The sequence below is a fragment of the Notolabrus celidotus genome, chromosome 20 (assembly GCF_009762535.1).
Source record: "Notolabrus celidotus isolate fNotCel1 chromosome 20, fNotCel1.pri, whole genome shotgun sequence".
Lineage (NCBI taxonomy): Eukaryota > Metazoa > Chordata > Actinopteri > Labriformes > Labridae > Notolabrus > Notolabrus celidotus.
This window is the reverse complement of record NC_048291.1, coordinates 5937432-5965349: the sequence shown is the minus strand read 5'-3', so window position 1 is coordinate 5965349 and position 27918 is coordinate 5937432. Positions and strand designations below refer to the sequence as shown.

The 27918-nt window shown below is 41.2% G+C and overlaps 1 protein-coding gene across 1 annotated transcript; it reads left to right on the top strand.

Annotated features, from left to right (window-relative positions):
* Positions 1–846: 846 nt before the first annotated feature.
* zgc:158376 (uncharacterized protein LOC100101643 homolog) lies at positions 847–25660 on the top strand. Its single transcript, XM_034711425.1, has 12 exons — positions 847–1549; positions 6846–7046; positions 12512–12655; positions 12946–13032; positions 13444–13629; positions 13742–13774; positions 15078–15549; positions 15592–16360; positions 16468–16631; positions 17896–18057; positions 18248–18469; positions 18653–25660. Exons 2-12 carry the CDS (start codon positions 6861–6863, stop codon positions 18934–18936), a joined length of 2709 nt encoding a protein of 902 aa, XP_034567316.1. The 5' UTR covers positions 847–1549; positions 6846–6860; the 3' UTR covers positions 18937–25660.
* Positions 25661–27918: the final 2258 nt, after the last annotated feature.

Below are 27918 nucleotides of genomic sequence, written 5' to 3'. Positions count from 1 at the left end.
ATTAAAATACATATTCATTGGGGTTAAAGTGATTTTAATCTAATTTCATTTAATTCTCATTTTAACCTTTTTTGTATTCTTGAAAGGACATTGAGGTTTCCCTCCAATACCGTAGAGATGGAGACACATTAAAACAACTACTCAACAACCACATATGCTATAATCATTCACAAAAACACTATAATCAAATAAGACAGTTATAAATTAAGAGCCATTAGCTGGAAGTCAAGCCATAAAATTTACAAGGGAGAGGAGAGGGAAGAGATATCATCTTAAGAGTTTTTGGAGGGCATTCTGTGAATGAGTGAATTCATTTTTTTTTAAGTAAACTTAAAACTTACCTTTTTAATCTAGCTTTTAATTTGGAGTAATTTATTTTTAGCCCTGGACTGCATTATTATTTGTGTTCATTTTTATTGTTTTAATTATCATTTGAATCATTGCTTTAACATTTATTTATCTTATTTAATTATTTATTTATTTACGTATTTCTTGTATTCATGTTATCTTGTTAATGCTACCTTATTTTTCAACTTTTCTTTCCACTATTACTTATTTTATTAATTTTACTGTATTGTTTTTTTTTTTTAAGTATTTTATTTATTATCATGCCTTTCACAATTTTACCATTGCTGTTGTTTTCTGTTATTTTGTGAAGCACTTTGGGCTGCATGTTCACAGTGAGAACTACAAGTCCCTCAATGCATTGCTGCACATGTTGTTGTGACGTTATCGCGCAGAGGCGGGGCGTGCCCATATTTTATTTACACATTTATTTATTTATTTAATTTTTTTCTCTCCTTCTCTCCCTCCGAGGCAAAAACCCGAGAGCGGTCTCTGAAGTCACCTGTGTGATGTAATCAATGCGGGGGGCTGAGAGAGTCACAGGCAGCTAACAGGCACACTGACAACACTGAACCAAATCACGCACAACACCGCAGCTAGCCGCCACACAATAGAAACGGAGAGAACAATAGATTTAAGAAAAAAAAATCTGTTTCAATTTTATTAAACCATCAAGGGGGGGGTCTAGTTCCTGCGGAGGGTTATTACAGTGTCGATTTAAAACACTGCGCCTCAGTTAAAATGAGCCATTTTAGGTGTTTTGAAGCCCCCCGGGAGGAAGAGGAGAACACGTTGTAACGTGCGGAGAGAGAGAGAGAGAGAGAGAGAGGAGAGAGAGAGAGAGAGAGAGAGAGAGAGAGAGAGAGAGAGAGAGAGAGAGAGAGAGAGAGAGAGAAGAGTGAGTGAATGGGCTCGGCTCGATCAGCAGCACTGCGCCCTTCACTTTATATCCATATCGATCAGTTTGGAGACATTATTAAGACCCACATCGGGTCCGTTTGGCTCGCCTGGGATCCAGCTGGAGCACCGGGAGCTGCCACGATGGGACGCCCGTGAAGGTGTGAGGCAGCCCGGGGAGCGAGCAGCAGCCTGCCGGAGAAAGAAACAAGGAAGCGGACGGCTAAACCCGAGCTAACGTGGGCTAACTGTTGGCTAATATTGTTTCTAATGAGCCACCAGGGAGCATGCGACCTGATACGGAAAGGTAAAGTGATTTATTTGTGTATTTGTAGGCAGGTTTCATTAACATGTTTGAGCAGGTGTTTGTGTTTAATGCTGCAGAGAGAGAGAGTGAAAGAGGAAGCAGCCTGCAGCCTGCTAACATGCTAGCACGCTTAACAATATCATCCAGACTCCTTTGGCATGAGGAGGGTTTTTATGTGTCCTTTCATTCATGTCTGTCTTTATTTAACAACATCTCAGCTCACATTTTTCACCAGCTTCCACTTTGTAGTTCTAACTGTGTTTGCTAACAGTGAAATGTAGGTTACTGTGACGCGCTAGTTGTTAGCTAGTAGCATCCATATCACAAGTGGAGCCAGATGCGCATCTTCATTATTCTTCATGTTAGCTAGCAGCAGCAGTGTGATCTGGTAATCTGTGCTCTCAGTCTGTTGTTAATATTATTATCAGCATGTCACTGAGGAGTTAACACAGGATTGATGAGCTACATGACGGGAGTGTGTTACTGTTTTCACACATTAGTAATAGATTGCACAATCCAGAGAGATCTCCACACTGCAACAGCTCAAAATCTTACCAAGTCAAAATGTCTCATTTTTAGTCAAAATGTCTTATCCCACTTACTTTAAAAAATATGTATCTTTATTTGGAATGAATAGGTAGATACAACAGTATTTGAATATTTTATTTTTATTTTTTTTTAGATGTAAACATAAACAGAAGATAGCCATATAAAGGACAGAAAAGAAGAGAAAGAAGCCTACTGTATGAGAGAACTTAATGTTACAGAATAAATACAGACAGTAGGTAGTTCCAAAATAACGAAAATATAAAAACAAAAATGAATCTTCACCTCAAAGGTGATATTCAAGACATTCTCAATAAAGTTTTGTTATTCAATGTCACATTCCATCATGTGAGATGGCAGGTTTTCCATGTAGTCCAGATAGTGTTTCCATATCTTATAAAATGTTTTACTCCTATCTCTCAGGCTGCAAGTTATCTTCTCTAGCGGAACACATTCATTAATGTCAGAGAGCCAGAGTCCAACAGGAATGTCCACATTTCATTTCCATTTTAAAGTGATACATTTTTTGGCAATGATCAGCAAGATTTCTGTAAGCTTGAGAACATAGCTATCTTTGAAATTAATATGAGCCTAGTTGCCCTGAAAACAAATCTCTGGATCCATTGTAAGAGTTTCATCATAAATGTTAGAAATAGTATCACATACTCCCTTCTAAAGCTGCTGAAGTTTAGAGCACTGCCAGGTAGAGTGCAGGAATGTCCCACATCTAAAACAAAGGGACAATATGTTGGGGATGTATTTGTGTAGTTTCTGTGGGGTCATGCAGAGCTGATTAAGAAAATTAAACTGTATCAATCTATATCTAGAATTCATCATATATTTTAAACTAGGTAGATACAGCAGTATAGCAACATTAGTAAAAGTAAAAACACAAGTCCTTCCAGTTTTGTTTGTTTTGAGTCCAGAAAAAAACACAACATCAGCCATCCTGGAATAAGAGTCCAAAGAAGGTCATAGACCATGGATCAGTTGTTGTTCATCCGTTATGGTGTCTACACTTCTCTGATAACTTAAATTTCCCAGCAATTGTGAAAAGGAAACAATAATAGTGGATACATGACCTCTATGGACAGACCTGATAATTTGCTTGGGGCAAACTCTGCCAGAGGAGGCTCACTTATTCACTTAAAAAGAACACTGTTACAGCTTAATTAAAGATAGAACCAGGGTGGCCAATAACCAGTCAGAAATTAAATAGTTAAATTACAAACCAATATTACCAGTGAGATCAAATCACATCTGCTTTTATGGGGGGTAACAAATATAATCCAGTTGTTCCAAAATTGGTACAATTTGTCCATTTGGATTCTTAATTGAGTGATCAATTATTCCATCCTCAATATCTCAAGAGTTATTCCAATCCAGTCATCCAGGGAAGGCTGAATTGGGCTGAAACATCTTGTAATTGTTTTCTTTCTTGCCACCAAGAGTCATTGTAGCAGCTTAATCTCGCTTCTATGTTCATCCCACTTACTTTAAGATACATTTACTTAACAAGGTAACATTTGAACAAGATAGAGGGAATTGTTTTAAGACATCTTAAATATCTTGTTCAGTCAAACAATCTTGAAATGATCTTGTTTTGGTTTATTTTACATTTCATACATTTTTTCAAGCTGAGATCTAACGTTAGCTCATTTTAGGTGATGGCTCAAACCAGAAGCTGTTTCTTTATGACTTCGTAAAAAAGTCCAAAAATAGCTATGAGAAAATGAAAATTCAAATAATGCAGGTACATAACAAAACACAGAGAATTAACATTTATAGATATAAAAGAAGAATAGCAGCCAAATAAGTGTGCATGTTGTTCAGGGGGAAAAATCAGCAGGCCATCAACAATGTCCTCTTTAAATATATAAGTAAGTTAATAAAGTAATTACTCTCCTCATAAGAGTTATATCAAAATGTATTTGAACTGATGATTTAAGCTAAATATTGATCAAAAATTTCTAACACAACCAGCTTCTGCAAACTGTCCCTCACTGAGTTTGAGACTGACACATGAAGACATTAATGTGGGCTCACGAATACTTTAACCAGCATTTACTTCCTCCTTGTGTACAACAAATATTTAATTGATTACTGATAAACACAGTTGTTTACTTCTTCTCAAACATTCTTCATAATCATAGTTTTGATCCAACCAGAGTCAGGACATAGAGATAAGATTTATGGCTCTTTGAAGGGAACCGGATCTTGATTAGCCGTTCCTGTTTAAAAGACTGACTCTTTGGCTCAGTGCTAGAAGTCAACCAGGGGTAACTTGTTTTTATCAAGGAAACAATCACTGGTTGCAGTTATAAGATAAGATTAGGATCAGAATAACTCAAACGTACACATCCCACCAATATATATACTATAGTGGTGGGAAATTTTCTGAAATATTGATTATAATTTCATTTGGCTTTGTAAACATTCCATAAGATGGTGCCTTATCCCCATGCTTCGACGGTGAGATCACTATTTTGAATTTCCCTCACCTTAAAAAACTTTGTGGCACTGTAAAAACTACGCAGGCTACAGATAACTTCCATGCAAAGCAACTTTTAAAATTACTTAAAAATACAGAAAAAATATAAAAATAAATAAATAAGAATAAATACATATGTATATAAAAAAATATAAATACAACTAGCTAAATTTTGGACATTATAAAAATGTGAATGCAAAATTGTACTACCCCACCTGGTGTTTCTACACATGAACTACTTTACAAACAGGAGCTCAGCTCCTTGAATCCACATCAAAACAATGTAAACAATAAGAAAGTGTAGACAATAAGTGTGAACAGAAGACTCATGGGGCACGCAGGTGACACGTGAAGGCAGCGTGGGCAATCTGCATATAAAAACGTCTCCCAAATGAACGGCTCACAACTGTGAATCGGTTCTTATCGTTCACATAAAAGAGCCATTCAAAGGACAGACTCGCTCGCGAACGTCACATCTCTATCAGGTAATGCATGGATGATGTTTGACTCTCTCTTAGTTAGTAAAGACATGTTAATGAACCTTTAAGTTATCTCTACTGTTGAAGTAACTGCACAGAAAACAGTGATCCATTAAATAAGGATGCACAACAATATCAGCAGATTAAAGCTTAGAGAGTTTATTATCTTATTGGCCGACATGAAGACTCCTGCCAATGTTTATGGCTGATAAGGCGATGTTCTAACTATGTGCACACAATGACAGCTTATGTGCTGCTACTACCAGCTTCCAAATGTCTGCTGTGTAAAAGAGGGTTTCTTAAAAGTAAGAGTGATAAAGCATTGGCACCAGAAAATCCCTGTCAGCAGACTCTACTTCAGTCATTTGGCTAAGAAATGCACCAGATAAAAGTAAAGGAGCCTCAGAAGAAAATGATTTAACTCATTGCTGTTAAGGAGTTCTATAATTCTGAACTTCTCAGAGTGTTATTTCATAGCTCAGTTGCACCTGTTGATGTCCCCATCAAAACAGAAGGGTCAAATCTCAATGTCCACACACACACACACACACACACACACACACACTCACTGAGATGTGTTCCTGCGTAGATCGTGAAGGTTTAGGGCTGTCCCAATGTAAAGTCTTTTAAGTGTGTAAGGGATCTCTCTCAGACTTTTTGAGCCCTTTAATGCCCCCTTTCCTTAAGTGGGCATTTTTGCAGACTTAGCGTAAGGGAATTACCCATAATTCATAGCTTTGTGACGTGAAACTCGAGAAGAACTTTTTTTTTTACACGTTTGCGTTATTAAAACCCTGAAAAATGTAAGAAAAAAATAATATATATATATCTCCAGTTTTTAAATTATTTTTTCAAGGATGTTTATTTGAATTTTTAGACAATATGTACTAAGATCAATGTAAACAATTAAAGCAAGTGATGTTTTTTTTTGCATAAGAAAATAAAGTGAATGAATGAGAAGCAAACAATAATACTAAATGATAATAATTTAAAATATTAGAGCTCCCCTCTTGTGTGTGTTTCAGTGCTTGTTTATACCCTAGATAATATAGTGTACTCTTTTAACCCATAACAATTTATTTTACTTTATTTATTGAATGTATTTATTTCAATTTATTTATTGTATTTCATATCATTTATTTTATTATTAATTATTTTTATTTTACTTTATTTTAATCCATTGACATTAAGTTGTATTCCCTCTAAATGTTATCATGTGTACGGGTGGTGGGTGATCTCAATTGATCAGTATATGTCATCACTGTGAATTATTACTGCTGTATTGGAAAAATAAATAATAATAAATTAAACTTTGTTTAAAAAAATAAAAGATGAATAAAAAAAAAGTGAAAATACAATCAAATCAATAGGTTAATATTTAATAAAAAAATAAGTGTAAATGGTAAAAAAGCAATAATAATAAAAATAAACATTAAAAATGATGCCAAAAACAAACTGAAATAAAAAATGAACACCACGTGTGATATTCACAGTTTTTAAATTTCAGGAATTGCCCTTTAAGTCTTCAAAATGACTCTTTCATCACATCTTTGTCAACTGACCCTTTATTGCAGCTCATGTGTCCTTTCCCCAAACAAAGATGGCCGCTAACATCTTTATGATCATTGTTGTTTTTGTTCAGGAGATATTAGAGATTCTCCGTTAGAGGTTCATTAACGCGTCGTCAGTGTCCTGATATATGTCTGCATTATCACAGTATTATCCATGATGTCAAAATTGTATTTAAAATTGTCTCTCGTCTCTCCCTGTGTTTCTGCAGCTGACTTGTTTGGGGATGTCGGGAAGTAAGGCGCTGGGCGGGGGGGCTGGAGGGGGCGCACGGCGCAGGCGAACACGGTGCCGGCGCTGCCAGGCCTGCATGAGGACAGAGTGCGGGGAGTGTCACTTCTGTAAGGACATGAAGAAGTTTGGAGGGCCCGGCCGGATGAAGCAGTCCTGCCTCCTGAGACAGTGCACGGCGGTAAGACACACACACAAACACACAAACACACGGACACACACACACATACACAAACAGAGCTTTGATCACAAATAAAGCAGATGACGAGAAAGTTGTCATCATCTGCTGTTAACACATGACATGTTGCTTTTAATTGGTTCATGCTGCCTGGTATTAAGAGGTCATGTGACACAGTTCCTCAACAGACTCTTCCATCAGATCCAAATCCAACGGAAGAGTCTTGGTTGAAACTGTGTTGTTAGTATCAGGATTCCCCGGACGCTCTGATGTTTCATGACAGACAAACCAAACTCCAGTAAAGAAACACACATTTCAAAGTTGTCTGCTCGTCCTCTTGCAGATAGACTTGTCAAACACCGAATTGACACTTTTTTAAAAACTCTGCACCAAGAATACGTCATTTCAGCATCTATTTCAACCTGTGAATTGCAATTAAATCACAGCAGAGTCTGTTTATTTTGGGATCACAGCCCAGTAGAGTCAGACTGACAGATGCTCCACGCCTCAAACAGAACGCCAGGGAAAAGTGTGCTTCACTTTTAGTCTGAACATCGCTTTAAGTTCTGAGTCTGAAGTGTGTTTACACTCAAAGACTGACCTCCAACAAGTGTTACAGTTTAAAGCTGGGGTTGGTAGTCAGATTTAGATCCACTTTTTGTTATACTGGTTAAAATGATCTTTATGTCCCGATGGCGATCAATACATAATGTGTTCTTAAATAAGAGCTGCTATCTACAGCCGGAGTAAACCTGGGAAAACACCAACCAATCCCTGCCATGAGGAGCCAAAATATGAAACCAATCAAATCCCGTCCTGCTGTTAAGCCCGCCTCCTGCAATGTGTTTGTTTGTGTTTTTAACTTTCACTATGAGAATGTTTTGGTGTTTTCTTACCGCTGAGTGAGACGTGAGTTGACGTAGTTCAAAACACAAACAATGTGCTGAGGACCGGTTTTGAATCAGTCACCATCATAAAGTCATGAAGCAGCGGCGCTCGTGCCTGTGAGCGGGGGGGGGGGGGGGGGATGCGTCGTTTTGGAGGAGCTCCAAGGGGAGGGGGGAGGGGTTAGACGGAGACCTGAGGAAACATTCAAATTCATGCTAGTTTTCAGTGACTACCAACCCTAGCTTTAATCAAAAGCGTTTGATTTCATTTGTCAGCTTTATTATTTTATTTCATAGCATGCCTATGTTCCCACATTTCTAAGACTTTTTTGAATCTGGTTTTGTTTGGTCGGATTCAAGGACATGAAAACGAGGTTTGGCATCTATAAAATCTGCTTCAGCCAAAACAAATGATTGTGACGATCACTGCTGCTCCTAATCGAAATAAAATTACTCATTCATTCATTCATTCATTCATTCATTCATTCATTCATTCATTTACTATAAAGTGCTTCCCAAAATTCTTGTGGGAGGATAGGGCTTAAATTGAAGGGAAATGTAGGAACACAAGACCTAATTTGAAAATATGCCCCCCCTTTTTAGCTCATATTGATATTTGGCCCGCCTTATCCTGATCTTGTGTTGATTTTCTGACCATTTCAGTCGCATTTCTATCAAAAGAAACAAAAGCGCTCTTTTGAAAGTTTTAGTAAGGAAGTGTAGTCCTTTTTGGTCATCAGAATCTGAAAGTTTGATTCATTTTTTAAAAAGATTGATCACTGAAAATACTACAAATGTACATCCCTACTCATGATGTTGTTGGGTTTTTTTTTCTCCAAGTAAATCTGTTTCTTTTTCAGTTATTCAGAGTGAAGGCTCTGTGTAACTTACTATTTACAGTGAAGCTGAGACTCACCAGAAACAGATACGCTCTTTAAGGAGATGTAATAATGAACCATGTAATGCTAATTGGACTGTGGACTTCATTGCTAACACCTGGCTGCCCAGGAAATACAAGGAAGCTGTTTTAAAGCAGTAAGATGGAGAAAATGACGGAATATAAACTCCTGTGATAGAATGAGATCAACAGATGTGTCAGTGAAGAGTCTGTTATTGATTGATTTGAGATTATAGATAACTGTTTACGTCTAATCCAGCAGATTTTAAATCCTTTGTAGGCGGATCAAATTTGATTTTACACGATCCCTGAAAGATTGCAGAGAAAAAAGAACGTTCTCACATCAGAGCAAGTCCTCACAGAGATACAAGAACCAGAGCTCACACGCACGCACGCACGCATGCACGCATGCACGCACGCACGCATGCACGCACGCACGCATGCACGCACGCATGCACACGCACACGCACACGAACACACACACACACGCGCGCTGACATCATTTCTGCTCCTCAAAAAGACATGTACACACACAGGACTCAGATTTACATGTCGACATAATCCTGTGATACACCTAACACCTACTGATTTATAACACACACACACACACACACACACACAGACACACACTCACACACAGTAAGAACAGTCTTCAAATGCTGAAGGTGTGATCTTGGCGTGTGTGCGCGTGCGTGCGTGCGTGCGTGCGCGTGTGTGCGTGTGTGTGTGTGTGTGTGTGTGTGTGTAGTCTTCAAATAGCATCAGCACAGAAAAGGAGCCCAGCAGGAGAGGATGCTGGGTTTCCGTGGCAACCAGTGATGGTTACTGGTGCTGTGAGTGAGAGTGAGTTGGCTTTGATCCATTGCTTTGGTTTGACGCACACGCACACACACACACACGCACACGCACACGCACTCACACACACATGCACACACATGCACACACACTGGGCCAGTAGAACAGTCATGTAGGGTTTTTTTGTTGCTGGTTTCTTTATTTGTTTGTGGTTTTGGGAGGAGGAGGAGGAGGGAGGAAGGGAGGGAGGGAGGGAGGAAGGTGATGGTTTCATTTCTGATCCTCCTGAAGGGGGAATAAATGAGAGTGTGTGTGTGTGTGTGTGTGTGTGTGTGTGTGTGTGTGTGTGTGTGTGTGTGTGTGTGTGTGTGTGTGTGTGTGTGTGTGTGTGTGTGTGTGTGTGTGTGTGTGTGTGTGTGTGTGTGTTGAGGGGGGCTGCTCTTATTCATCTAGCAGGTGGGGAGGGAGGGTGAAGGAGTGACGCCCTCTGCTGGTCATTATCAGAAGGAGCAGGAAGCTTCCTGATGCTTTATTTCTATTGATGGATGTGATGATACGCTCAAATCTCGTGCCTGGGGCCCCGATATGCATTTTATCCTGATTTTCTTTAAGGGCGTAAGTGACCCAGTTCATGCTCAAGCTTTAGAGAAGAGATTGCCTCATAATGCTGTAACCTTTGATGCTTTTATTCAGCCTATTAACTGCCTTACATCTTTGTTTAATCCCTGCTTTGATAACAACAGCATTTTATTTTGAAATGACGCAAAAAGACTTCCTCTAGATGGTGAAGTAAGAGGAGGAGACGACAACCGCTAACAGAGCGATCATCAGTTAAAAAGGTTGCATCATAGACTGTAAGGATAATAGTCTCCGTGACGTCACCCATCTGTTTCTGAAGCGCTGTTTTTTGAGGCCAATCGGTGGCGGCAGCCATATTGGAAATGTTGAACTCAACAGAACTAGAAGAAAAGAAAAAGAACTACTGTCGAGCGATTGTGACGTAAAGAGGTGGGCTTTAAGCCTCCTCGCCAACAGCTACAGTGTTCCTGCCTGTCAATCAAGTCAACTGTGCCTCTGATAATGGAAGACTAGTCTTAATATCTTTTAAATTACAACGTTATGAAAAAAGTCACCCCCCGTACAGTGTGTGCCGATCGAGAAATGAGCTATCCAGACTACACTCGTTTTTTGATCCAGGCTGTAAACATGTTTATTAATGCTGTAAAGATCAGCTTTTTTGAATTGGTGTGTATGTGGGTTTCTGGTGTTTCTGCAGCCAGCCTCAAGTGGACACTCGATGAACTGCAGTTTATAACACTTCCGCATGGGCTTCATATTTGAGACCGGGGGTTGCTGCTTGTAGTTATCACGATGAATATCAAATCCTTATTTCAATCAGGAGAGACACAATTTGAATATTAAAGGTTATTTATTAAAACTGAATGAATGATGGAACTTGACAGAAATATTTGGCTTAAGGACTCTATGGGGATAATGATATGAGCGTAGGATGTGTGAATTTGGCAGCTGAAGAAATCCCCCCTAGAGTCCAGACACTGGTGGTGGTTGTTGACGATCCAAGGAATTGAAGACTTGCAGAGACCAGGTGGAGACGAGGAGGTGGAGGGGTGCGCACCATCAATGCAAGAAGGAACTAGCAGGAGAGAGAGACACATTTAAAAAGACAGCAGAGAGTTGATAGGCTCATGATAAGGGCGTGCCACTGAGCTATTGGATGACGCAGCTGCTGCTTAGCCAATGACAGCTCCGGAGCGTGCAGCGGGTGAGCTATTGAATGAGGGAGAGGAGAGTTAAACAACTGCTGTGATTGCTTTATAGTCTTCCTGTCTGAACTTTCACTCGTTAGCTACATTAGATGTAAATTTAAAGGCAGACTTTTGCTCCAGAGTGAAATTTGTTGAGACGGTTTGTTTACTTGTTTCTGGGATGAGATACTCTGATGAGCTTCTTGAATCCCTCATTTTTGATGCTTCTAACAGGAAGCAGGTTTTTTGTGTAAGATGAGATTTATCATTGTGCAGTTTTAGTTTGTAGATTCTTATTTGTATCATGATTTCATTTAATTTTAAACAAAGATATATATCAAATTGTATACTGTGTATCATAGAGTATTGTTTACTAAGGGTTACAAGCGCAGCGATATTGTTTCCCACACTGCAGTGAATGCATCCCGTTATTTAGTGGTCAGGTGTACTACTGTTGCTGTGGACACAGACTGTATGGACGTAGTATCCGTGACGCCACCCATCTGTCTCTGAAGCGCTGTTTTAAAGCCAATCATTGGTGGGTGCCATATTGGAAATGCTGAACTCAACCTAATGTCTGTCAAGCTAGTGTGAGGTAAAGTGGCGGGCCTTTAGCCTCTTTGCTAACAGCTACAGGGTAGACGGAGTCCTGGGGAATTGCTACATTCAAATTCATGCTAGTTTTCCGTGACTACCAACCCCAGCTTTAAGCCTCTGGGAGCCTTTGGGGTACAGTACTCTGTAACAAGAACTCTTTTCTATGGTTTGCCATCATTTTTCAAATTGCAGGACAGCACCTAAGAAGGGGCTATCAGCTGTACTTGCATGTAGACTTGTGATTGTAACGTTTGATAAAAGCTAAATCATTGTTTGACGATTACGGATGAGATTCTAGTTTGCGTTACTGCTGATGCGTTTTGACTCTTTTGCTCTCCACACCAACTTTTCCGTGTGTACAACCAAAGCTGACCAAAACGACAGTTGAACATAGATTGAAATCGGCATGATTGTGGTTTTGGTTTATTTCTTTCTAAATGTCTTTACATCTGTTTGACTCACCTCCACCTGTTTCTCACCTGTTTTCTACCTGACTGACTCACCTGTCCCTCTCTCTCCTTACAGCCAGTGCTGCCTCACACGGCAGTGTGTTTTGCATGCGGCGAGGCAGGGAAGGAGGACACGGTGGACTCTGACGACGAGAAGTTCAGCCTCTCTCTGATGGAGTGCACCATCTGTAATGAGATCATCCACCCGAGCTGCCTGAAGGTCAGTGATGGCTTCTTTATTTCAACGTTTAACACCAGAAGAGTCTCGCTCCTCTGATCATGTGATCACAGCAGAAGTAGATTTTAGTTTCTTTTCTCTGAGATCAAACTTTAATGAAGTTTGGAATAAATTGGGTCACTGCAGCAGAATTAAAATTAGAGATGCAACATGGAGGAATTAAAGAGATCTTCATTATCAGGACTCATGGAGGAGTCCTTCACATGTACCTGCAGGGGAGGATGTGTGTGTTTGTTCTAAATGTGTGTCTGGAAACGTGTTTGTCTCCTCAGATGGGGAAAGCTGAAGGAATCATCAACGACGAGATCCCAAACTGCTGGGAGTGTCCGAAGTGCCACAAAGAGGGCAAGACCAGTAAGGTGAGTCTGAGACCAGAGCGCAGGACGACAAGGGCTTAGATTCAGACTGAAGAGCCAGACACAGACAGTCTGAAGGATCCCAAACAGGCCACCGTGTACAAAAACTGTCTTCGGCAATATTTCAGCATTGCACCATTACTGACATGACATGACTTTATTTTCCTCTTTTCACTAATACAGACTTCAGTGGGCGTAGCATGATTGACAGAAGACTAAACCGGCGCCTCAGATTCATATTTTTTATTAAGAAAATAAAGAATAATATATTCTTTTTGTCAATTTAAAAAAATCTGCAGTGAAACTCTGGATACTTCTTTGTGTACTTCTGTGTGTGGTCTTTTAGTTTCCTTTAGTTTAGATAAACCAGTGAGACAGGTGAGCAGCTCTGTAACATTCTCTGTCCCCGTTCAGGACCAGGCAGACGGCTCGGGGAAGCGCAGGCTGGATAACGGAGAGGTGGGCCGCTGGAAACTCACAGACGACCCTCCCCCTAAAAAGAAAGCCCCTCCCTCCCTGGAGGAGGGGGGGAGGATGGATGGGGGACACAAGAGGAAGAAGGAGAAGGAGCTGCCTCAGGACAGCGGGGCCAAGAAGAAGGTGAGAGAGGAGGTCAGATTAGAGGAGGTGTGGCTTGTGTTTTGAACCTGCTCACAGCTCTGACTCACTGTTTCTCTCTCTCTGTCTCTCTCTCTGTCTCTCTCACGCTCAGATGAAGGGTGCCCACGAAAAACGCCTCAAAAAGGTATGAAACTTTCATTCTGACTTCATCCTTTGTGTCCCACAAACCACTGAAGCCCTCGTTGCCTCTTATTTGCATCAGAAAAGCACAGATTTTTAAATTGAAGCCGCTTTGTCGAGTGTTTTTACAGCTTTTAATCATCTAGTCTGTTTATTTTGAAGAGTAGACCCCATGGATAGTTTGTCTCACATTCTAAATGTACAGAAATCCTCACCTTAAAGTAAGCAGAGCTCCTTTGAACACACTAAAGGTGCATTTCGACCAAGAGTTCTGGGGTCTTTCAGCCCCCAGAACTACTTTCCCTGGAACTAAAAGGTCCCTACGTTTCGACCGTGGGCTGAAGCCCTGGATGAATTGTGTAAATCAAGCCAGTGTTGTATGAAGAGAAAAAAAAGTAAATGCAATACACCACCAGACCAGTAGAGGGCAGTAAAACAAAGACAAATGCCATTCATCACAGATGACACCATAGAAGCAGGCGGACAGGCAGGTATCATTATGAGCAACACAACAGTTAGCCTGTTAGCATGAAGAGACTCAGCTTGCGCTGTTTTAGATGGTGCTATATTTCATCACAGATGGATTCACTGAATCAACACTTGAGAGGAGATAAGCGCGAGTAGCAAAGACGTTTCAACACGGCTTTAAAATCCTTTTGAACTCAAAAAGCCGTGGCAGAGATCGGCTGGTGTTCTGGTTTAAACAGCGACCCTGTTAACTGGAGACTCTCAGACGGATGCATCCCTCTTAAACGTCTTTAGACGATCATTAAATATCTGATGAGGATATTTTGAAATCTTCATAAAACTAAACTAGTTTGCATTCCCAGGAACTCCCTCTGTGTTTCAACAGCTGTATAAACTCAACAAACACTGACGCGTTCAGCTGAAGGTCACCAGTTTACAGGGTCACTTTTAAAACTGTAACACCGTAAGAGACGCATTCACGGTGGGCTGAGAGAAGACTACTACTGGGAACTTTGAAAAGTACTACCCCCTAGCAGGGGCTTTTTAGGGGGGATGGATTAACTATCCCTGAACTTAATTTAGACCCTGGTTCCACCAGTCGAAACGCACGTAGTTCCGGGGTAAAGTTCCTCTGGTCGAAAAACGCCTTTAACCAATGCCAAGTAGAGTTTTACGGCTGTATTAGAACAACGCTGGTTTCAATTCACTTAACCCAGGACACTAAGGCTGGTTCACCTGTGAGATCCAAGGCCCAGTGCTGCTGGATCTGATGTATCTAGATCTATGTGAACTGCATCTGGTTTTTAGTATCCGCTGACTCTTCTATCTCTCTCCATCAGAAACCCAAACAGGAGGCGGTGGAGTCCAATGGCCCTACCTCCTCAGCAGGAGGAGGGACAGGAGGACTACAGGGCTCCTCAAATACATCATCTTCTCAGCCTGGGGGAGGAGGAGGAGGGGGAGGTGTAGGGGGGACATCGAGTGCAGACCAGCGCTCCCACCACCGGGAGAAACTGGAGCGCTTCAAGAGGATGTGCATGTTGGAGCGCCGCCCAGAGTCCTCCTCTTCCTCATCCTCCAGCTCAGAGTCCGACTCCGAGTCGGACTCTGACGACTCCCTGAGGGGGGACCAGGGGGGAGGAGGCTCCTCACCTTCTTCCTCCTCACCCGCTCCACCTCCCCCTGTTGTCTACGGTAACAGCAGTGGAGGGCGGGCGGAGAGGGAGAGGAGTCGCACTGAGCGCGAGCGAGAGAGGGAGAGGGAGCGGCGGCTGGCCGAGCTGGGCTTCAGCGCCAGCGAGGAGTCAGAGGGTGAGGGAGGGAGGGGGGAGGAGGAGGTAAAGGAGGAGGAGATGGGAGGGGACAAGGCACGGCGGAGAGGGGGAGGAGGGGATGTGGTGTTACCTTCTCGAGGACGTAAAGGTGGACTGCTGGACGGAGATGAGGAGGACATGCCCACCTCTGACAGGACCAGGAAAAACTCTGCATCCCTCCCCCCGCCCTCGCCTCTCTCCTCCAATCAGATGCCTCCATCCTCGCAGCATGATGGCTTCACAGGGAAGCAGCGCAGCAATGGGCAGGAGGCCCGCAACGGACGGACACGAGGAGGGACGGGAGGGGGGAGGGAGGGAGGGGAGAAGGAGAATGCCAGCAGCGTTCTGACCAATCACAGACACAGTGGGGGAGGAGGGGGAGGGACCAAAGGCAGCGGAAGCAGAGGCAACAAGATCCGCAGCAACAGTAAGAACCAGACATCCAGAAACAGCATCACCTCCTCCACCTCCTCCATCCCCACCTCAAATGGGGGAGGGGGAGGCCCCGGGGGAGGCGGCATGATGATGTCAGCCATGGCGGCGTCTCCCTGCTCGCAGCCGTCCCGCCTCGCCCCGCGCTCTCAGATGATGAAGCGCAGCCCTCCCGCAGTGCCGTCGCCGCCCCGCCCCGTTCAGATGGAGAGACACCTGGTGCGTCCTCCACCCGCCTGCCCCGAGCCAAGCTGCCTGCCGCTGGACTCCGGCTCCTCCCACATCATGACACGTGACGTGTGGCTCAGAGTGTTCACGCACCTGAGCCAGAGAGAGTTGTGCGTCTGCATGAGGGTATGCCGCACCTGGAGCCGCTGGTGAGTGACGTCATCACACTTAGAAGTCCAGAAGTGAGTTTTTACTGCACAGGTAGTGGGAATACATCCTCATCGTGTGTGTGTGTGTCCCCGTGTCTGTCCTTCAGGTGCTGCGACAAACGTCTGTGGAATCAGATCGACCTGAGCCGGCAGCGCTCCATCACCCCCCCAATGCTGAGTGGTATCATCCGCCGACAGCCCGTCTCCCTGAACCTGGGTTATACCAACATCTCCAAGAAACAGTTAATGTGGCTCATCAACCGCTTACAAGGCAAGAGCCGTCACCTGACCCTCGCTCACTTCTTCTGTAAATTCAACATGCTCAGTCGAAGGGTGATCAGTAAGATTAACACAGGACTTTCACCAGATCCCGCGGTAATCACTAAATCAAGGATTCTCCTCCTCCTCTCCTCATCCATATTGTCTCTATGGTCCTCTGAAAACCTCTGACCTGTTGACTCCAGGCCTGGCTCTGCTCACTATGACGCTTTGTTGTCATAGTCAAGTTAAAAACCATCTAACGATAACAGTGTTTTATTCTGAAAATTAACCGGATGTTTTAATTATGTTTTCGGCCTGACTTCCTGTCCCGCTCCATCTGCTCTGTTGAGATTGATGCGTCGTGCTCCGGCATCCGGCAAAAATAGAAGTCTTGTGTATCTGATCCGTTGTGTTCAGATGCAGCAGGAACGCAACAAAGCGGATCCAGTGGAAGTTAACACATTGACTAGAATAGAAACCGATCAGATCCGGTGCCGTGACAGATCGGAGACAGATCTGGTGGAGTTTGGCCGTAAGAGCCTGAGGCCTGGCGTAAGAGTCGTGTCCAAGAGCCCGACTTGAGTCTTTCCCTCTACTGAGTCTGATAAGTGAGTCTCAACCCAGAGTCTGATCAGACCTCCTTGAAAGAGAGTTAGACCTTTTAACCTTAACTGTGATGAGGAGTCTGTCTCAAGTTGACTAGTGGTCTCACCTTAGAGTCCTAGACTGCCTAGTCTCTGTGGGAAGTCTAATCCAGGACTCTTTCCTGAGAACAGGTCGCACCTGTCACTTCTGCCATTAGAGTCTTGCTTTGAGTGGCCTAAGAGTCCGTCCCCAGAGTCTGACTCGAGTATAACTTGATAGTTTGACCCCAGATTTTGACCCCGCCAAGACCCAACATCAAGACAGGATAAGATCCAGTCCCATCTTATAGACAGGACTCAGTCTGATCTCATCTTCATCCACCATGAGCAGAGCACTTTGCAGAATTTAGCAAATTACAGTGGCAAGGACAAACTTCCTTTAACAGGCAGAAACCTCCAGCAGGACCAGACTCATGTTAGACACACATCTGCTGAGACCGAGTCAAACCAAGAGGCTGACTGGAGTCAGAGCCTGATTCCAAAGCCACACTAGGGAGTTTTGTCCTTGACTCTGACCCCAGTGAGAATCTGAGAGCTGAAGACTTGAAGACTGTCCGATTCTGAGAGTCTCACAAGTCTAGCCCGTGAGCCTCGCACTGGAGTCTGACCCGTCTCGTCTGTCTCTTTCAGGTCTCCTGGAGTTGAACGTTTCAGGTTGTCCGTGGTCGGCGGTCTCTGCTCTGTGTCAGGCTGTCTGTCCCTGTCTGAAGCTGCTGGACCTCAGCAGAGTGGAGGACCTCAAAGACTCACACCTGAGGGAACTGCTGGCCCCCCCACCTGACACCCGGACAGGTGAGACAACAGCGGAGTGCCTTAACGAAACCTTAAATGTTGTATTTCAAAAAAGCATCTTGTATTTTATTTGAGTGATTTTGAAATAAGACTTTCTTGAAGGGGGATATTTTCATTTTTAATAGCTAAAACCTTTGTGGTAGATTTGATAAATTTATAACTGTTCTCTGCTCTCTGATTGGTCGACCAGCTCACGGGGAAACCAGGGTAGGGCGTTTTCAGAACATGTCAGAGCTGCGATTGGCCGGTTTGGACCTGTCGGATGCGTCGTCTCGCCTGCTGGTGCGTTACGTTCCTCACCTGACCAGGTTAGACTTGAGCCACTGTGCCAACGTCACGGACCAGACGGTGCACACCCTCACCTCCCCAATCTCCCCTCTGAGAGAAAGCCTCACTCACATCAACCTGGCAGGTAATTCAAGTACAGCAGAGTGAAGATGAATGTTAACACGTCGTATTTTTGATTTATTTTGCTTCTATTGTCTCATTGTCACCGTTATTTTAATTTATTACCTACGTTTGATTTGTTTCCAGTCTTTGTAGTAGTTCTTCTGCACCAGCTGATTGTGTGTTTGTGTGTGTATGTGCGTTTCAGGTTGTGCAAAAGTGACGGAGCAGCTTGTCCCGCTACTGCGTCGCTGCACCTCCCTGCAGACGGTGGACCTTCGCTCCTGCTCCCTCCTCTCCTCCGAGACCGGACAGCTGCTCTCCTTCCCGCTACACGCCTCCTCATCTTCCTCCTCCACCTCGTCGTCCTCCTCCTCCTCTGCCACTACCACGGTCGCTGCTTCATCCTGCTCCACGTCCGCCGCCTCCTCCTCCTCTTCCTCCTCCTCCTCCTGTCCTCCCGAAGACAGAACGCTGCTAAAGAACAGCTAGAGTCCTCCTTCATGTCATTTGACACTTGAGTCCAGACGGCACACAGGCCCTGCCTCCTTCCTTGTTACACTACAGACAGGTGAGGAAGAAGAGGAGGAAGATGAGGGAGCTGTGCAACATTTCTCCTGGTGTTGGGAAAAGAAGAGGAGGAGGAGGAGGAGGGGGGAGGAGAGGGAGGAGAAACATATTTTGGGAAAGTTGTCGGTGGTAGTTAAAAAATAGAAACCCTGAGCATGTACATATTTGTTCTCTGTACAATTTTGGGTGTGTGTATATACCTGTAGTTTACTGTAAATGACCCTAAACCTTCCCCCAATACTCCTCTCCTTCCCCCCTTTCCTTCTATCCTTCCTTCCTTCAGTCCTTCCACCCTATGACCAATCATCACGCCAGACATCCACCTGCTTGTCAGTAGCTGCAGATCAGGGGAAACATGGAAATCAGTACCTGATGTTGTCCAGATTTAGTTGCTGTCGTACGAAAGGTGATGCTGCCCCCTCAGACCACACCCCCCACCCTCGCCCCACCGCCTCACCCCATCACTCAAACAAACAGTGAGAGACTCATCTTCAAGCACAGTCTGACATTCATGTTGTTTTATTCCGAATCAGTTTCAGGCTAATACTTAGTCCCTGCAGTTCCCCCTCGCTGTAGATCCATAGAGACACTCGCAGGTGTCTTCGCAGGGTTATTCCCGCCTCAAGCTTCAAAACAGAACTCATACATGTTTTAAACTCTGCACTGCATACATCATAGTTACGTTAAAGCTCCCTCATGCTTCCTCAACTACATGTTCGACAACGGAGGTAGGCAGAGAGGAAATATAGATCCACAATGTAACGTTTACAAATGTTGTGTTTTGTCCAACTTCCAAACACTCCCAGAGAAGGAAAATCATGTGGTGTTATTTTTTGTTAGTTCAAAGGTAAATAAATGAACTATCTGTCGCAGCTCACAGTGTTAGGCAACACAAGTATTAAAACTTACGTATATAACAGATGTATTGTGAGGGAGTTAGCCGCACACTTTGCCCAGAGTTCAGTCAAGTCACTGTTTTCTTTGCTGTGTAAAAGGCTTCTACTCATCCTTCAGTTTGCTGTTAGAGGGAACTTAATGAATGTAAAGAGACACCACAGTCGAATTCAACATCCAATCAGAGACAGGGCTGCAGCATCAGTGTTAGTAGTGATTGTAAGAAACCAGCGTGAACTAAACCAGTCGGCCTCCAGTCTGCCGTGTGTACAGGAGAGCAGTGCAGGGTTACATATGCAATGACAATTCACATCAGATCCAGTAGAAGTGTTAAAGACCACCTCACCAGACTGATGCAGAACCTCTGAGCCTACATAACACTCCTTCATACCCCAGCACTAAACTCCAAACAGAGTCACGATATTTTCAATTTGGGAGAATTTAATTTACAGATCAGAAGTTAACGCAGGAGGTTTTTTTTTTCTCTGTTCAAGTGCATTGTCGACCCTTCAGTCTTTCTTGGTGTTCAGACTAAAAGCAGAGTGATTTTTTTTTTAGTGTGGCCTGGTAACATCCAGAGTCCCATTAGGGATGCAAATGAAGAGAATTGAACTTCTTCACTAAGAAGGGGAATCAGCGTGACAGTTCTGTTGTCACATTATAAATGATCAAACCAAACTCCATTCAAAAATATATCAGAAATTGATTCCTTAGCGCCAGACAGATCAGACAAATCATTCATTCTGACTTGTTTACAAATCTATTTCCAGCATCCTTTCAACCTGTTTATTAAAATCAAATCACAGTCAAATCTCTTTTATCACTGCGGTATGCCAGATTTCAACTCATGCGTGACTTGTTGGATTGCTTGTCGCCAGACAGATTAGACAAATCACGACTTCTGACTTGTTTACAAATTCCAGCCAAAGAGGCTCGAGGAAAACATGAAAATATAACTGTTTGCTTTTCATCTTTTCAATACAGTCACAAATAACACAGCTCTGGCAACAAATCTCTTTTAAAATTCACATTAACTGAGAGAACAGAAAGAAGATCCAGCAGTCATCCCGCCCGAAACCAACAGGCTTGATTGTGTTCATTATTAAAGAGCGCATACTTCTGTCTAAAGAAAAGCTGCACATTAAATCCTGTTTATTGAAATCAAATCACAGTAAAATCTCACTTTTGTCACTGCGGTATGCTAGATTTCAGCTAAAATGTGACTTGTTGGATACAATGAAACTGAGACTGTGAAACTGAGACTCAGCAGCTGAAAGAGAACATCAGTACTCGGTGTCCATCTGAAAAGTCCTGGTACTGATTTTAGCTAACAGGTCATCAAGCAGGGCAGCCTCTAGCAGCTGAAAACGACAGGAAAGTCTATCCAGACACAGTTCATGGAAAAGGAGCGAACATTTAACAGGCCAGATGATATTTAAATCATCCAGTGTTCAATGTCGTTCAATAGCTCAAGATTAGAATTTGGCTTAGGTCTGAACACGGCTTACATCAGACCGCTGAAGACGATTAAAGGGGAATATTTCTTCCTTTTGATGGTACAAATCTGTCACTCGATCGGGTCAGCTTGGTATTTTCTTAAGACACTGTCCGTCTCTGTTATGACTGCAGGTGAAGGTTGTTCAGGTGTGGATTTGGTTACAGGTGTTTTCCTTCCAGTTTCCTATGTGTGTGTGTGTGTGTTTGTGTGTGTGCATGTGAGTGTGATCAGACCGACAGCACCGGGTGTGTTTGAAACTGAGCCTCAGTGTCTTCAGCATTCGCCTCAATCATTCATCTTCCCTCTTTGTGTTTGTACCTGCTGGGTTTCCCTTCATATGTTCCTCTGGGAAGTGATGATCGGCTTTTTCTCAGGAGTTTTTTTTTTGTTTTCTCTCTCTTTGAATCAGGTTTTAATTTATTTAGAATCCACTGCAGCACTCCTGTCAGCCCAAACAGACATTCCTGCAAAAGAAGAAAAGTTTGTTTTTTTATTTTTCACACTCTTTTTTTGTATGCAACAATCCTTGTTTTCTCTGTGTTTTTTTTTGTTTTTCTACATGAACATTTCATCCTGTGTTTACTGCATTATCAAACATGAATGAATTTGAATCTTTTTTTCTGCAGAGGCCCATTTCTGCCACAAAAAACAAACATGAAAAGTAAGAGGGGAAAAATACTCATGGCACGTCAAGATCACTAGATATGAAACCAGGATTTTTGATATAAACTTACTGACTCCTTATCTTCATGTTAATGCTTTATCTGAAGTGATTCCATCTCATAGTTTTTGGTTTATCTTATAATCTTGATTTAGTCTCACAGAATTCTGGTCTGTTGTTTACTATCTAAGTCTTTGCTCAAGATCTTGATTTACTATCAGTCAATGTATCATAATCATGATTTAGTCTCTCATAATCTCCCTCCATTCCTTAAAATATCACAATCCAATATTCTTTCATTCCTGTTCTCAGAATTCAAACTTGCACATCTATCTTGATTTATCTCTGGATCTTGGTTTACCATCTCATAATCTTGATTGACGATCCAGTAATCTTGCGTTAGCTTCACTTTAAGTTAATACTAGACAGTTTTTAACAATTTATATAATATCTTGCTCATATCCAAAATGTAGATCATCATCTCAATCCATATCACTGGTATTTATTTTCAAGATCTTGACTTCCTTTAAATATGTTATCTCTGTTACTATGTAGTAATTTCCAATTCTAGTTTCAGAGTCTGCCTTGGAGATCTTGTTTTAGTGTATCAACTTTATTCACCGGATGGTAATCTTGATTTGCCTTAGGATCTCATTATCCTGTGCCATTATCTTATTATGGCCATAATATTTAACATCTCATGATTCTGATTTCACAAGTCAGGACTTTTTCAAAATCTTGACTCAGTATTTCATAATATTACATAACTTATAAAGGTTTAAAAGTCAAGATCTTGACTTTCTTTAAATATCATGTTATCTCAGTTACTATGTCATAATTTCAAATTCCAGTTTCAGAATCTGCCTTGGTTGTGTGATGTTAAATAATCCTTTTTGAAGATTCTTCATAGAATAATCTTGTTCGCTGAGTTCTTGTTTTAGTGTGTCCACTTTATTCACCGGATTGTAATCTTGATTTGTCGTAGGATCTCATTTTCCTGTGCCATTACTTTACAGTAAGGTCCTAATCTTTAATATCTCATGATTCTTATTTCTAATTTGAAATCATGACTTAGTATTTTATAATATTACGGAAATTATAAAGGTTTAAATGTCAAGATCTTGACTTAAAGTTAAAAATCCTAGCAATATCTCAAAATCTGGATATTCCATGAGTATTTTTTCCCACAACTCTTCTTCGTTGGTTTAAATGGGCTTCTGTAGTTTTCTCAGGGGCTTCACTTATGAAAAATCAAATCAGTCAGATTCTGAACTTCACGACAGAATCATTGTTGAAACAAAGTTTTTGGGCTTGTGACATGTCCAAAAACTCAATGTGAGCTGCTGATTCTGGTGGTAAAGACGAACTCTTGAGATGTTTCATAAATGATGCCCAGATGTTCATATCAGCACATGCCGCTGTGACTGTCAGGTGTTTGTTTTCTATTATTGTGAACTGGCTGTCTCATCATGTGAGGCAGTGGCACTGAGGGGAGGGAGGGGAGGGGAGGGAGGGGCAGAAATATTATTGACATATTTCATATTGTTCTTTTTTTCAAATGTATAAGACAAATCAAACAGCCAAACAAATCATGGACCAGAGTTATTGTGACAAAAAGTACTGAACATCAGCCGTCAGGGTCGCATTTGAGCTAGCTTGTCAGGTTCAAGGGTTCTGTCGGTTACTGTTGCATTACCTCTGCTGCATTGTTCTCAGAGGAAAACTGTGGAACAAAGACATAAAGTAGAACCTCAATGTTTTCTTTAGCTTGAGGGATCAAGAAGAAAGACAGCCACAATCACTGTTAGCCAATGTTAGCTAGAGAGATAAACAAGATGTTATAGGAGGTGAAAGTCAATGTGATTTTATTTTTTATTTTTTGCTTACCTTTGATCTGCTACAAATTATCCATTTTTGCCTGTTAGTAACATAACGGCTCGTTAGCTAGCTAGTGTTAGCTTGTGTTAAGCAGCAGATGCTAATAACCACTCTGACAAAATAAAATGGCGGAACAAATGTGTCAAGAATCCAAAATGCTAAAAAAAATCCATTTTAAGCCAAAGGAACAATTTATGCTAACATTAGCTCAAGAGGCGCAACATTTTTTTTGTACCCCTTATAAAGACTACTTTTAATGGGCTTACTTATTTAGCAACTAATTAGCAAGTTACGCCAAAAAGCTCTGAATCATTCGCTAACTAGCACAGGTTTGCTCAAGGAAGTTTGCTAATAGGTCAAAAAACGTTAAACAAGTAACTTAAGAATAATTGAATTACTGCATGGAGACCAATCATGCTAACGGAAGTTTATCCGAAAACTTGTAATTACTTATTCATCACAAAGACATACAAGGGTTTTGAAAAAAACTTCCACACCTTTAAACTTTTTTCAATTAAAATAACTAAAAAATTGGCGAACTTATTTGCTAGTTTGTTCGCTTAAACGAAAACTAGTCAGCTAACTAGCATATGCTCACAGAAAAAGAGCATTGGATTTTGGTGGATTGGATAAGGATGTTAAAAATTATTTGACTTTTAAAGTTTAACTGTTTAAAAAAAAGTCTTAAAGAAGTTACAGAGGAAAGATAGGCTATTTTTAGCTCAGAGCTCAAGGGACAAACAAGCTAGCTCTTTCCATGTTAGCATCAGAAATGTAATCCCAAGTCAATTTAACTCTACATTAAAAACCTGAAGCAGTGACACAATTATAACCAAAACAATTTGATAAGTTTGAAGCATTTAAGAAGAAATCCACATACCCACTGCTTCTTGATGTTATTTTTTATTGAGGACTTATTCTGGGGTTTGACTCTTCAGACTAAAATTAGTATTTTTCCCTGTTAAATTGTTTTATGAGCCAGTTTTGTAGCAGTGCAGTAGAGGTAATACAACAATAAACTTAACTACATTCGCCTGTGGTTCCTGTTAGCTGCTGGAGGTTTTTCGGCCCTCTGAAATCCAGAAGTGAAAGTATTAGAAGTGAAATATTAAATTGCCATGTTGTACGCCTTGTTGTGCCATACACACACCAGATCAACGTTTTACTGTGTTCAATCTGAATGGGTCAGTTTTTACATATTTTTTTTTTATAATGCTGTTGTGATTTAGTTGTTTTTTTTACTGTGACATTGACGCCTCACTGTTCTGTTAATGATGCATATCACAGCTTCAAACTCTGCCTAGCAACAAGTGAGGAGATCAAACCTGATTGGACAATTACCTGACTCCCCTGAAAGCTCTTATCCAATCAGACGCCCAAACATATCTCACCTTTCTTCTTATCTTAGTAAAATCTCTCATGTCTTTATGGATGTTAAGATGCACTGGATCATCATCACCGTCATCATCCTCACCTTTTGCCAAATGTAGTTTTCGTTGTGAAAAGGGGCATTTTATCCCATTTTTTTTTCTTTGTTTGCTTTTTGTTCTTTTTTATACTTTGTCCATGACTCTTCCGTTGTGTTGATGAAAAAAATGAGGAAGAAGTTGGAACAAAAAGTGAAAAGACACAAAAAGACCAACTCAAGGCAGCTACGTATGAGTGACTACTGTAAAATGACTAACTAATAAAGAAGCAATGGGTTTGTTTTTACATCCTGTGAGTCTGTTTGGTCATTAAAGGGAAATTAGCTTCTGCATGTTCACAATAAATGAAACACAAAGTGAAACTAAAGAGATCTGGGTGGGGACTAAGAATGAGGAAAACAGGTTTGACAGAAGCAGAACAAATAAAGAAAAATATTTTGTACAGGTCTGTTGACATAAAATTATCTTTCAATGAAACAGATTTCACTACAGACCAAGAACAACGCCAGCTGTTTTCTGAGTAAACCTCATATTGATATGTTCAATATGCAAGAGGGAGTAAGCCTAAAATATGACGTCTTCTGCCACAAGAGTCACCATTAGTATGATTAATCTTTTTATTTTATCAGATGCCTTTGGGGGTTGTCTCTTTCAATTAAATTTGCTCTTATTGGCATGAACAAAGACGTGTTGCCAAAGCACATAAGATTCATACATATACATTACATATATATATATATTCATTACATATTATATACATTAGTACTTATTATTATATATATTATTTTTATATTCATGAGAAATGAAGGGTCAGATTAAAGCACATACTGCACACTACCAGTCAAAAGTTTGGAAAGACCTTCTAATTCAAGGGTTTGTATTTCTTTTAATTATTTGAAACACTGTAGATTCATTCTGAAGACATCAAAACTATGAAAGAACATATATGGAATTATTTAATGAACAAGAAAGTGTTAAACAAACCAGAATATGTTTTATATTTTAGATTCTGTAAAGTAGTCCCTTTTTTCCTTCATGACAGCTTTGCACACTCTTGGTATTCTCTCAGTCTGCTTCATGAAGTGGTCTCCTGGAGTGGATTCTAATTACCATGAGTCTTGTCAAGAGTTCATTTGTAGAATGACTTGCCTTCTTAATGTGTTTGAGACCATCAGTTGTGTTGTTCAGAGGTAGGGTTAGTACACAATGGATAGCCCTATTTGACTACTGTTGTAATCCAGATTATGGCAAAACCAGATTATTTCATAGTTTTGATGTCTTCAGTATTAATCTACAATGTCGAAAATAAACAAAAACTATTGAATGAGAAGGTGGTGAAGTGGTGGACAAAGTACACAGCTTTATTACTTAAGTCAAAGTATAGATACTCCATGTCAAATATTACTCCGATACAAGTGAAAGTTGCTCTGTCAAATTATTACTTGAGTTAAAGTACTGAAGTACTTGCTTTTAAAAATACTTAAGTATTCAAAAAGTTTTATTTTCAAAATACATAAGTGAAGTAAAGAATACATAAAAGTACATTCTGTTACATCATGTTTATCTAGAAACCATTCGTTGAAATCTCTAAAAACTATACCATGGAATAAAAACACACCAAGTTACTCCAAGCACAGACAACTTAGTTTGAAATGGCTCAACACGCTCTCTCAGGTTGGACGGTGAATGTTTGTATGTTTGAGCAGAGTGGGAAACAAGGAGAACATTTCAAGCGATACGTCTCATTCTTCATTTCAAAAACGTCTAACACGGGCTGAAGATATGGCCATGGGGGCTAAGGTGGGAATTATAGCCATCATTACCACCTCTACATGGACTGCCTGATCTGAGTGAAATTTGCTCTGTGTTTGCTCCACGTTTAACTGTGGGATCAGATTTCAGAAAAGAGATGGAAATTCATGAGCTGACGTCAAAGCAAAAGTAGTGAGTAACTAGAGCAGAGGTGTCAAACTCATTTCAGTTCAGGGGCCACATACAGCAGCAGTTGATCTGAAGTGGGCCAGACCAGTAAAATCATAACCTATAAATAATGACAACTCCAAATTTTCCCTTTGTTTTAGTGCAATAAAGTAAAAGTACATTCTGAAAATGAACATTAAATGAACTATTTTCCTACAAAAACAGCTGTTGTATTTTTTGCCATGATGAGTCTCATCGTAGGGCCAAATATTTTACACTTTAAGCCCTGAAACCTGCTGTGAACACACCAAACACACAGGTTACCCAGTCACCTGACACAGAGTGTAATGTTTACTGCAAAGGAACAGAGATTATGATCATGAAGAAGGTAAAGTTGATTATTTTGGACCCCTCAGCTCCAGCATGAACAGTTTGCTTGCTTGACAGTGTTGTATGCAGGGGTGTAGAGCTAGAGTTAGTATTTAGTGAATCATCTTATAGTGCTCTAAAAAGTCTTTATGAATCTTAACTGGATTATGCAAACAGAAATTAATCTATTTTCTCATGGTGAGAAAAAAAGGTCCTGGAGCACAGTTCAGGGCTGGCTCTGTCAGCACTATGATTTT

Excerpts from the sequence above, each read along its gene's own strand:
- zgc:158376 (XM_034711425.1), top strand. The coding sequence starts at position 6,861 with ATGTCGGGAAGTAAGGCGCTGGGCGGGGGGGCTGGAGGGGGCGCACGG. Across the intron at positions 13,033-13,443 it reads AAGAGGGCAAGACCAGTAAG|GACCAGGCAGACGGCTCGGG; the intron begins GTGAGTCTGAGA and ends GTCCCCGTTCAG. Across the intron at positions 18,058-18,247 it reads CCCACCTGACACCCGGACAG|CTCACGGGGAAACCAGGGTA; the intron begins GTGAGACAACAG and ends TTGGTCGACCAG.